The sequence below is a fragment of the Caretta caretta genome, chromosome 4, assembly GCF_965140235.1.
Source record: "Caretta caretta isolate rCarCar2 chromosome 4, rCarCar1.hap1, whole genome shotgun sequence".
Taxonomy (NCBI): Eukaryota; Metazoa; Chordata; order Testudines; family Cheloniidae; genus Caretta; species Caretta caretta.
In genome coordinates this window covers 143,581,488-143,593,775 of record NC_134209.1, presented here as the reverse complement: position 1 = coordinate 143,593,775, position 12,288 = coordinate 143,581,488, and the positions used below count along the sequence as shown (strand labels likewise).

The window sequence follows — 12,288 nt, the reverse complement described above, 5'->3', positions numbered from 1 at the left end:
TTAGGTGGTGTCATTATTTGTAAGAACTTGTGTCTTTTACATCATCTCACAAATATCAAGAGAAACAGATTAGTAGTAAAGTTTTTTTAAAAAAAATCAAGCAGGATTTAAGCGCAACTGAATTATGCCTCAGGTAGTTTAGCAGCTTTATGACAGAAATCTAAGTGTGGGGCCGGTTTTGTTCAATATCTTCATAAATGATCTGGAGGATGGTGTGGATTGCACTCTCAGCAAATTTGCAGATGATACTAAACTGGGAGGAGTGGTAGATACACTGGAGGGGAGGGATAGGATACAGAAGGACCTAGACAAATTGGAGGATTGGGCCAAAAGAAATCTGATGAGGTTCAATAAGGATAAGTGCAGGGTCCTGCACTTAGGACGGAAGAACCCAATGCACAGCTACAGACTAGGGACCGAATGGCTAGGCAGCAGTTCTGCGGAAAAGGACCTAGGGGTGACAGTGGACGAGAAGCTGGATATGAGTCAGCAGTGTGCCCTTGTTGCCAAGAAGGCCAATGGCATTTTGGGATGTATAAGTAGGGGCATAGCGAGCAGATCGAGGGACGTGATCGTTCCCCTCTATTCGACATTGGTGAGGCCTCATCTGGAGTACTGTGTCCAGTTTTGGGCCCCACACTTCCAGAAGGATGTGGATAAATTGGAGAGAGTCCAGCGAAGGGCAACAAAAATTATTAGGGGTCTGGAACACATGAGTTATGAGGAGAGGCTGAGGGAGCTGGGATTGTTTAGCCTGCAGAAGAGAAGAATGAGGGGGAATTTGATAGCTGCTTTCAACTACCTGAAAGGGGGTTCCAAAGAGGATGGCTCTAGACTGTTCTCAATGGTAGCAGATGACAGAACGAGGAGTAATGGTCTCAAGTTGCAGTGGGGGAGGTTTAGATTGGATATTAGGAAAAACTTTTTCACTAAGAGGGTGGTGAAACACTGGAATGCGTTACCTAGGGAGGTGGTAGAATCTCCTTCCTTAGAGGTTTTTAAGGTCAGGCTTGACAAAGCCCTGGCTGGGATGATTTAACTGGGAATTGGTCCTGCTTCGAGCAGGGGGTTGGACTAGATGACCTTCTGGGGTCCCTTCCAACCCTGATATTCTATGATTCTATGATTCTAAGAGAAGAGATTTCCTAATGTGACATTTCTGCACTAGACTTGTCAGACTTGGTGTTAAGCGCTGGTCTGGGAATAACAGAATTTTTAAAAAGTTTTGTATTCCTGCAGGACATTTTTCTAATGAGCACTTAAAAATGCGCACACTATTAAACATAGTTCATGGGCTTGAAGGCACCATCAAATTAACCTGCTAGCGAGGCATTTTGTATGTGAAAGGAAATATAGCAGACCCGTTTCTTAATCAAGCTAACGTATAATTAGTAGTTAAGTCCAAGGTGAAGTTGCAGTAAATTAGGAAGGCATTCATAAAATAAATAATCATATACTGAGTTAGGACACTGCAGCTGTGTCATGATTTAATTAGATTGTAGTATAACCATATTGTTCTTTCCAGAGGTAAAGGGCCATTGAAGAATACATCTGATGTCATTAATGCTGCCAAGAAGATTGCAGAAGCAGGCTCTAGAATGGACAAATTGGCACGAGCTGTAGCTGATCAGGTAATGTCCCAAACAAATAAATATATAATATGAATCAGTCCATCAATAGCATTTTGAATGGACAGTACAAATTAGCTGTGTGGTTTAAGGACCCTCTAGAGAATGTCTCTACTCGTGCTGTGATCTAGTGGCTGAAAACAGGCTGTTTGTACAGCACCAGTCAGTTTGGAAAGATCATTGTCAGTTGAATGAAGCTGATACTGAAGCCCTTTAATTCACTGGTTCAGAAATCAAACCAACTAAGTAATAATAGCATCAGCTAACGTAGATAAAAACACCAAGGTGACCTGAGCTACTCCAGCCTCCTCATTGTTGCCCTTACTTAAAAGGGGATTACGCACACCCTTCTGTACCTTTCATGCTATGGGAAATCTGTAAACTAGTCTAAGAACCCCAGAAAAGCCCAGAAGTTACAACAGTCTTCATCTGGAACAAAGGAATCTTGGCTACAAATGATGATTGCAGTAGAATGTTGATGGCGAAAAGCAATAAAAAGGTCACACACTTTGGTGCTTCTGTAGCCCAAGCTCATTGCAAATGCCAGGGCTCCTTGCATTTCTCTGTCCCCTCCCCCCACCCAAAGCTCCCTGTGCACCACCCTCCCATCCCCCTCCAATTCAGGGCTTCCATACAACCCCACCCCACCCCTTCCTCCTGCCAGTGATTCTGTGTGCCCCTGTTCCCTTTTTTGCCACATTCCAGGAGCTCAGTGTTCCCTCCAGGTCTCTATCCCTCATACCATTGTCCCCAGTTCTCTCTCAATGCCAGGGAATCAATGTTCCCCCTCACTCAGTCCTTCCTCACTATAGCCCCCCTTACCCACCATGGCAGTGGCTCCATGTGCTTCCCCATCCCCCCATATTTCAGGGTTTCTGTGTGTACCCTATCTCCAACCCCATACCATTGTCCCTTATTTTCCAGCCATGCCATGGCACTTTGTGTGCCCCCATTGCTTATTGCCCCCATTCATGTCATACTGGGACCTCCATTTTAGGGGCTCTGTATGTGCCCCCTTTTCCACACCATTCTCTTTACTTTTCTGTCTGTCTGAGAGATAAGTCATTCAGGATGTCAACTTTTTAAACTGTATTGGGCAGATGGGCAAAGCTGAGATAGGAAGTATTGTTATATTGGCTGCCAGAACCAGTTCTTTCCTTTATTGACCATTACAGAGGTGGCCGACACTGCTGTGCCTGCTAACCAGATGCAGAGGCCTTTGTGAGTTGCCCATTAGCCCTTCCAGTTTTCCAAATTTCACCAAAACCAATGAGTTTCTGTCCACTGATACCTAGACAATTCCCTGAAAAATTGGAATGGATGAGATGTGGCATTCAAAAATGATTTCATTACAGACAGACAGAAAGACAGAGAAATGCCCCCAAGGGAAGAAGGACCTGGATCATCCACTCACATGGAAAGCCCATAGGAGGGGGTTGTAGGTGAGGAGGATATCCTCTCAGATACCCTCCCTTATCATCCCCCTCCAAACCTACAGCTGTGACCTCTAACCATCCTTCTCTTCCCCTTAAAATGGGAGAAAGTCTGCTCGTCACAGGGATTCTAACGTGAGCATGGGAATGGCATTAGGTTCATCCTGCAAGATACTCTGGGCCAGAGCTGTACACAGAGCTGCAGCTTTTTCCTATAATCCCCAAAGATTTGGTGATGTGAACTGTTCCACCCAGGAGGCCCATTTCCCCCTCTGGAGCCCACTCCTGTTGGATACATCCTAGGAGCGAGAAATCTGTCCCTGTGTTAATGTAATTCCCACTGTCAAGAGAGCTGTAAAATGCTCGTTAATGATCTTGAAGTTTTCATTCTGGTGTTTTTGAGGTGGGAAAGTTTAAAGAAATAAATGTCAGGTACATAACACACGCAGCTTGTATAGAGAATATTGGCTTGAGTCATGTCTTTAATCAATATGAGAGTTAGATGTCTCTTTTAATCCCTTGGCCATGGTGATATTTTACAGAACTTTTGAGACATACATGGAGTATAAACTTTTTATTGACTGTGGCATTTTTAATTACTGATCCAATGAGAGAGATCTTACATCTTAATTTGATTCAAGGTACTTGCATGTAAAGCCTTGTCAGCTCTCGAGAGATATTGTTTTAAAGTTCATTTATTTCAGCTCATAGGCCTCAAGAGCAGGATAAATATTACTGTATTAAATTGTCACAAGTAGGAAAAAAAGGGTCTCTTAGGAATTCACTTTTGAAAGATATTGCAACTATGCGAGAGGAAGACGTTATGGTATTATCATAAGTACAGAACAGATTAAATGGCCTATTGGCCTAACGTCTCCAAAGAACTCCCAGCTCTTTTTTCAGAGTGGTAGCCGTGTTAGTCTGTATCAGCAAAAAAAAAAAAAAAGAGTGCTTTTGGTACCTTAGAGACTAACACATTTATTTGAGCATAAGCTTTCCTGGGCTAAAACCCACTTCATTGGATGCATGCAGTGGAAAATACAGTAGGAAGATATAGACACAAAGAACATGAAAAAACGGGTGTTGCCATACACACTATAACGAGAGTGATCAATTATCAGCAGGAGAAAAAAACCTTTTGTAGTGATAATCAGGATGGCCCATTTCCAACAGTTGACAAGAAGGTGAGAGTAACTCTATGTGAGTGTGTGTGTGGAGGGAGGAATAAGCATGGGGAAATAGTTTTACTTTGTGTAATGACCCATCCACTCCCAGTCTTTATGGAGCCCATTGTTTCATGTTCTCTGTGTGTGTATTTATATATATCTTTCTACTGTATTTTCCACTGCATGCATCCAGTGAAGTGGGTTTTAGCCCACGAAAGCTTATGCTCAAATAAATTTGTTAGTCTCTATGGTGCCACAAGTACTCCACGTTCTTTCAGCTCTTTTTATTTGTTAGACTTAAAGACAGAGGAGCAAACTAAGTGATTGCTTTCAGAGTTAGGGGCCACAGTGTGTGTATGTAACCAGTGCTGTTGTTTTACATCCAAGTGCACCGTAAACATTTTTCCCTTGTGCCTTATTTGTCATTGCTATTATAACCATTTAGACAGAAGTTGTGGGGCCACTGGGCTGTGAGTGTTTAATCTGATTATGTTTATTTAAGGTGTCATGTGGTGGTTTTACTCTCCAAAATGGAAAATTGAATGTAGCATTTTAATGACCTAAAGAAACTTGTTCAAAAGTCTCTGAATCTTTGATCTCCATAGTCAAACAATATTGTAAGGCGGACTTTGTTGTGTAGCTCTGACAAGTGTTTATTGGAGACGTGCTCTTCGGAAGGGGACCTTTTCACTCTGGTTCATTTGTGTGAATTATACAGGCCTGTGCTCAGGAGGCAAGTCTAGGAATAGTAACTACGGGTGCTGTTTATTGTGCTGTTGATTATTGTTGGGGTTGCTGCAGTTCCTTGTAAAAGTGTATTTCAATGAACTATAAATGAGTTGTGCTTGGGCCTTGTCTGGTTATATTGATTATGAAACCTTCACAAATTCTACTTAGTTTGACCTAGTGTAATTTTTCTCTGCACACTTTTGTCATGAGGAATATGTCAAAATGGTACAGTACTTTAGATGGCCTACCAGTAGTAGTGAGAAGTATTGCTTAGACAGGCAAGGAGACCAAATTATTTCATTTCCTTCTTATTAAGGGCTGCAAGCCTGAAAGTATCTTCTATAATGTTATGTATATTACTATAAATAATTTCCTTCCAGTATAGATGGACTAGTATATTATGCATCAGTAGACTCCTATGTTTATTACAAACTGAATGATGCCCTAAGAAAAACATCGACAGAGATTAGTTTGTTTTCTTTAAGTTCATCAGGTAAGTGACAAAAAGAGATTATTTTTGTAAAGCACCCAGGCTATCTTCACATTTTAATTTATGAGTCTCAAGCTATAGAAGAGGTACAGAATAGCTTTCAGCTCTCATCAAATTCCTCACTAAAGGGTTAAGTGAAATGGATGAATCTAACATGGCGTCAACAGTGCTACTGTTTCCTTGGATTGCCTTTGTATAATGAACAGATAAACTGAGCTAGATCTAATCAGTGTTGCTTATTTTTTCCCCCCTTGCAGTGCCCTGATTCAGCCTGCAAGCAGGATCTATTGGCATATCTGCAGCGCATTGCCCTCTATTGCCACCAGCTCAATATCTGCAGCAAGGTGAAGGCAGAAGTGCAGAATCTCGGAGGAGAACTTATTGTATCAGGGGTAAGCTGGTATTTGTATTTAGCAGTTTACATATCCCATGGTTCAATTTTCCAGGGAGTGTTTTCAGTGACAAGAATGTAAAAGACAAAAATAATAGTGAGTCATAAGCAAGCTTCTTAAAATGTTATCTCCATTATTCCAGACCTTACAATAACTTGTGTCGAGCAATTTGATTTTCCAATTACCCTTTGTTTATAGTAACCTTGTCAAATCTTCATTCCCCCAAAAGAAAGGTAATTTCATAGTCTAGAAACTCATTGCCAAGCCGTGAATGTTATAATTATTTGGAGCTTTTGTATATTTGCTTATTGTAAATCTAGTTTCCTTTGTTAGTATTGGTAATTTCCCTCCTCTGAGCAGGAGCCAGCACTGCTCTGTATGGAGTGCATATTGTTAAGATGGTAATATCTAACAGGATTTCATTCACTCAGGTTCCAATGCATACTAGGTTTATCAAAAACTCTGGAAGGCCAGCAAAATATTTTACTTTTTATGTGCTGTTTCCAAATACAGTTGCCAAACCTAAAAAAATACATATTCTAATTCCTTTCATTTGCTTGTTCCAGTAATTTTTAATGAATATGCAAATGTTTTATCCACAATCACCAGACATTTGTTGCCCAGATTAGAAATGTGTAGAGGCAGTCAGAACATAAACTGTTTTTGCTGCATTTTAAAAGATGTTTTCTCCCCTTCACCTCACCTTGAGCCATCTGTCTCTGTGAGACCAGTGGCAAAAAGTACTAGCATTTCCTGCTCTTCCGATTTTTTTCTTTATGCTGCTCACAGTAGGTTTGGCCGAACCACAGTTTGGTCACTGTCCAAGCTGCATATAGACTGTGTGTATGCTGTATTCCCTCTTGCATATACCAGTGTATACTATATTCCCTGAGCCCCACTGTGCTTTCAAGATGACAGGGATTTGGGAAAACTTTGGATAAGTTTGTTTGAAAATGCCATTTTGGGGAGAAAAAAAAAACAAAAACCTCTCATTGTTTAAAGCCAATCAAATTTGAGGACTTCTGGGACATGCTTTGCCCTCTATTTTATCCATACGCCCCCAAGGGAAATCAGTGGGCTTTCTGAAAGCTAACTGAGAACAAAACATATGCCCTTTTGTTCAATATAGATATAAAACAATGATTTTTTTGCAAAGCACAGTATGCAGCTTTAAAACTTGGCTGGGCTACTTGGAACTATTATTTCGAAAGCATGCATGCAGTCCTAGAAGGAAGCTGCTGCACTGTACTCCACCTGTGCCTCTCCTGCAGATGGTCTCCAACTCTTGGCAGATGTACAAAGTAGTGTAATTTTAACACCTTGATCTTCCCACAGCAATGAAAATCCCTTTTCATGTTCCTGGTGTTGAATGAGTGATCTTTCCTTATATCACTGACAAGTGTACTACATACCAAATGCTTCAGACCTTATCTTACCTGCTGCCATACAAGTCTGGCTTTCCATACCCATTTAGCTTTCACACCCATCCATCTATAACAATTGCCCAAATTAGATCTTCTCTCAGCTTGGCTTTTGTGCTTGTGTTTATTTCTTTTCCAGTTCTCTTTATTTATTGTACGTGGATGTTGAACAGGCCATTGTGAACCTCTGACATACAGTTGTATTGAAACATCATCATACACTGTGAAATTTAAGTGACTGAATGCTTGACTTCTTCATTCCCAAGCTGGCATTGTTAACATCTGCTGCTTCCCAGGCTTCATCACCATTGTCTTTTTTTGCATTCACTTGCAGTACAAAGCAATGCTAACTTCAGCCATTCAAATTACTAGCTTTTGAGTTGACTCCAAAGACAGTGTTAATGGCATTGGCAGAAACCTAAGCTTGCCGTATCTGTTTCTTCAGTTGTTACTCCATCATAGACTTAATGGAGATGGTGCAGAAAGTTGATCTTTTGTACATTCCTTTTTGAGACTGATATCTTAGAGCTTGGTGAATCAAAATGAATCCACTGCTTTTCTGGTAGCATAAAACATGCTTTACATCTTTAAGTGCTGGGTACTGTATGTTCTTTTGCCGACCTCGGGACTATCCAGAGATCAGATGTCCAAATCCACATCTGCATCTGTAGCCTACTTATCCACTTGCCACTTCTGCTTCCATCTTGTTCTTCATTCTCTCTTGGATAGCCAGCTGCAAATAAATACTACTTTATTTGCATAAAAAAGAACAACAGTTATTTGGCAACTTGCATACAGTACAATGATCTTGAAAGTGCAGTGGAAATCCAGAGTTCGTGGTCCCCAAACCATTCACTATTGCAGGAAACTGATGTGTAGCATTATGTTCAATTAATTTTTGTGATGTAACAATCACCCTGGCACTTGACATTTACAAATTTTGGAGGAGATGGAACTATAACATACATCTGTATTTACAAGGAGTCACCGTATAATTCACCATTTCCCTCATCCAGAAGTTTAGCTGTGATTTCAGAACCACTGGTTCTGGGGAATACAAACTCTGCTTGACTTTCTACTTTATTAGGAATGTTAATACGTGTTTCCAAATACAGTGAATAAATATAAAATGAATAGAACCTGAGAGACATAAATACTCTGTTCCGATTACCTTAATTCTGTTCTGGCAAGGGAAAATGTGTTCCATTTTATGTGATATGTTGAAGTTATTGCATAATATGGTGTATGCCTTTTCGGTGAAATTTCTATTTCTTTATATTCTCAATAAGTTACTTGTAGTGCAGTGTATTTTACATTCAAACCTAAGAACATGCCCAGTCTCTCTCTCTCTCTCTCTCTCTCTCTCTCTCTCCATCAATATGACATTAACCTCATATATGAAGATTTCGTTGGTATCATTGACTTACCTACAGATAGGCTGAAAAGTATATCAAAAAGCAAAGAAAATGAGGCTGTCAAACTCCTGAAAGGGAAATTATTTCAATAAGAGGAAAGAGCCCTTTAAATCATTCCCCCCCTTTCTCTCAATCCTTTCTCCCTTAACTTCCCTTCCATCTCTCCCTTGATCTTTCCATCCCAAGATGTTCTCTGCCTACCGATCAACAAGACTCTTTTCCCCAGGTAAATCTCATACATCAGGTCTTCCACTGGTGTAAATCAGTGTAACTCCATGTGTTTCAATGGCCTCTGCTGAGTGCTGATTTATACCAGCTGGTGATCTGAACCAGTAGGTTTATGTTTAGATTGTGAGACTCCAACTCCCTGTCTCCCAGTTGAGTTTTGAAACACAGTCTAAGAAAACCGTATTTGAGAGCTCTTCTGTGATTAAGAGCCTTATTAACCTGGAGTGAGGGAAGCATAGGGAGGCAAGGAAGATATAAAGGGAGAGACATAAAATAATAAGGAAATAGGGGAATAGAGGCTGAAATGCCCAAAATGATTTTTAAATACCTGCTAAAGATCTTGAGTCAAATCCTGGCCTCACTAGGTATGTCTACACAGCAATTAAACACCCATGGCTGGCCCATGACATCTGACTCTGGCTCATAGGGCTCAGGATATGGGCCATTTAATTGCAGTGTAGACATTTGGGTTTGGGCTGGGCTCTGAGATTCTGCAGTGAGGGAGGCAAAATTCCCATTGACTTCAATGTGGCCAGAATTTAATCTCCTGCTTTGTTTCTTGTTGCAGCCCATGTGGTTTTGTACTTTAGCATACAAACTTTTGAATATTTACAAATAAAAATCCTGTATAATAATAATAATTATTAATAATAAGTTTGACAGCCTCATTATTAATTGTTGTTATTATTATTAGTAGTAGTAGTAGGCATTTCTTATTAATCAGTAGTTACAATATCCTGGGATAATAAGCACCTCAACTTCAGAGTTCATTTCCTCAGTCTTCAGCCAGAGAGTTTATTCAGTGCAAAGTGCAGCTATTGCCTGATAAACAGGAATCACCCTTAAGATGGACTAACTTTTATGAGGTGCAGTTCCACATTTCTCCCATTGAAGTAAATGTCAATTACAGATACATGGCCTCACAACAGGCATTAGCATGTTGTTGTTGTTTTTGTTGTTGTTGTTGAAAAGGGGTGTAATCTATGAAGTTTGAATCCAGCTCAAAATCCAAGTTTCACAAAAGTTTGGGGTACTTCTTTTCTCGGTGTTCCAGCAGATGTATCAAAATATATCATTACGTCAAAACCGACCTGTATGTTCCCTTATTGCTATGGAGAAAACAACCAGTAGTTCTGGTCTCTCCTTTCACGGTTTGAAACCGATCTATTCACAGCACAAAGTCTACTATACAGTTTGGCCCTGAGCTTGCATTTAGTTTTATTTCATGTTTGTGTCAGGAGCTTGATGTCCACTGTTGTGTTTCCTACAGCAATTTAATCCTTGCTTTAACTGGGTAACAGTTTAGCATTATGTGAAAGAAAGACAGCTTGCTCAATGAGCGATTTGGTAGACTGCCAAGACTGTCACCTACTTTTCATTTGAGAGCATCATGAATCTAAGCTAAATATTCCTGTTTCCAGCCACTAACTGAGTATGTTTTACTACTGAATTAGAATTTAAACAGAAGAATAATGCATGAAATAAACCCTTGAAAACAGATTGATAAACCAAAATTTATTTAGACCTCTGTGTGCTGGGCTGCTTGGCCAGTTGATCTCTCAGATTTGGAAGAAATCTCTTTCGGCAGTATGTTTTATACAGAATGTCCTCCCATCTGCTTTTTAAAATACAATAGTAATCTTTTCCTAATCACAATTCATAGCTATTGATAATAAGATTCCTACTTTCTGTTTGTTAGTAATTGCATCTAATTTAAATCACGGTGAATATAGTACAAGGAACTATGGCTGCCAGACAGTTTAAAAAATCTCAATTAATCGTGAGATTTAAAAGAAATAGTTGCAATTAATCACTGTTTTAAATGCACTGTTAAACAATAATAAATATCAATTTAAATTAATTATACTTATCTTTGTATTCTTTTACATTTTCAATTATATTGATTTAATCTGCAACACAGAATACAAAGTGTACAGTGCTCACTTTATGTTATTTTTTGTTACAAATATTTGCACTGTACAAGTTGAAGCATGAGGGGCATATGAATGTTTAGCAGATCTGGCATGTAAATACCTTGCAACGCTGGTTACTACAGTGCCAGGCGAATGCCTGTTCTTACTTTCAGGTAACATTTTAAATAATAAGTAGGCAGCATTATCTCCCGTAAATGTAAACAAACTTGTTTGTCTTAGCGATTGGCTGAACAAAGGGTAGCACTGAGTTGCAGGGGTGCTGGAACAGTTTGTATAGTGGGGGTGCTGAGAGCCATTGAACCAAACTGTATACCCTGTATATAATGGAAACCACTTCAAGCCAGGGGGTACAGGAGCACCCCTAGTTCCAGCACCTATGCTGAGTGGACATTGTTTTGTTTTTGAGTGCAATTATATGTAAAAATAACAATGGATAAATTTCACGATAAAGAGATTGCACTACAGTATTGTATGAGGTGAATTGAAAATATTATTTCTTTTGTTTATCTTTTTTACAGTGTAAGTATTTATAATAGAAATAAGCATATAAAGTGAGCAGTGTACAAATTGTATTCTGTGTTTTAATTGAAATCAATATATTTGAAAGTGTAGAGAAACATCCAAAATATTGATAGTACATTTAAATTGGTATTCTCTTATTATTTAACAGTGTGATTAAAACTACAATTAATCACAGCTTTTTTTTTTATTCTAGTTCATTTGTTTTGGGTTAATCGCTTGAGTTAACTGTGATTAATTGACAGCCCTAGAAGGATCCTACATGTATGATTGGAATCACAGGGATTTTAAAGTGTTTTTTTTTTCCCTCTCTGTACGGTGCATATTCTGTAATAACTAGTAACTTTATGAATTATTGGACGGTACATTTACTGAAATTTACAATTAAGAGTGTTTTTCAAAGAAAAAAAGAGCCTGATATCAAAAATAAGAACTCCTGAGCAATTTAATTCAATGGAAAAAAAAATAAAAGTTATATATTGGAAGCTGATGCCTGAAACAAGTATGTTATGGATTTGAAGGCAATACTAATCTATATATTTCAATATATACTATTCTCATTATATAAATATAGGAAATCTGACAATCAAAAAACTTCTGTTCATGAAATAACTAGAATGCTAGGCTAGATTCTTTCCTGTGCCATGATATGATCAGCATGGAGGAGAAGGGAATGTCAAAGAGCCACTTACAGCTTCCTGATTCTCAAACTACCCCGGCCCTTCAATAAATTAGAGGAACCTGGGTGCTGCTCTGATTTACAACAGTTGGCTATAATCCCTAAGGACCATGCAGTTGAGAACTTCTGTAGAGAAATAAGGCTCCAGCCTGCCCCATCAGGCTCCCTTCTCTGAGAGCGAGTGGAAGGTTTAGGATCTGTGTCCACCAGCATTACAGCAGTTGAGATTTCCCCAGTTGCAGCCAGATTATGTC

General features: G+C 39.3%; 1 protein-coding gene across 4 annotated transcripts in view; it reads left to right on the top strand.

Moving 5' to 3' along the window:
• CTNNA2 (catenin alpha 2) overlaps window positions 1-12,288 on the top strand; it is an 803,547-nt gene that overhangs the window by 759,540 nt on the left and 31,719 nt on the right. For all 4 annotated transcript variants that reach the window (XM_048846332.2, XM_048846333.2, XM_048846330.2 and 1 more), the window contains 2 exons: window positions 1,526-1,631; window positions 5,704-5,838. In XM_048846332.2, the coding sequence (XP_048702289.1) occupies window positions 1,526-1,631; window positions 5,704-5,838 (241 nt within the window). The remainder of the gene's footprint in view (window positions 1-1,525; window positions 1,632-5,703; window positions 5,839-12,288) is intronic.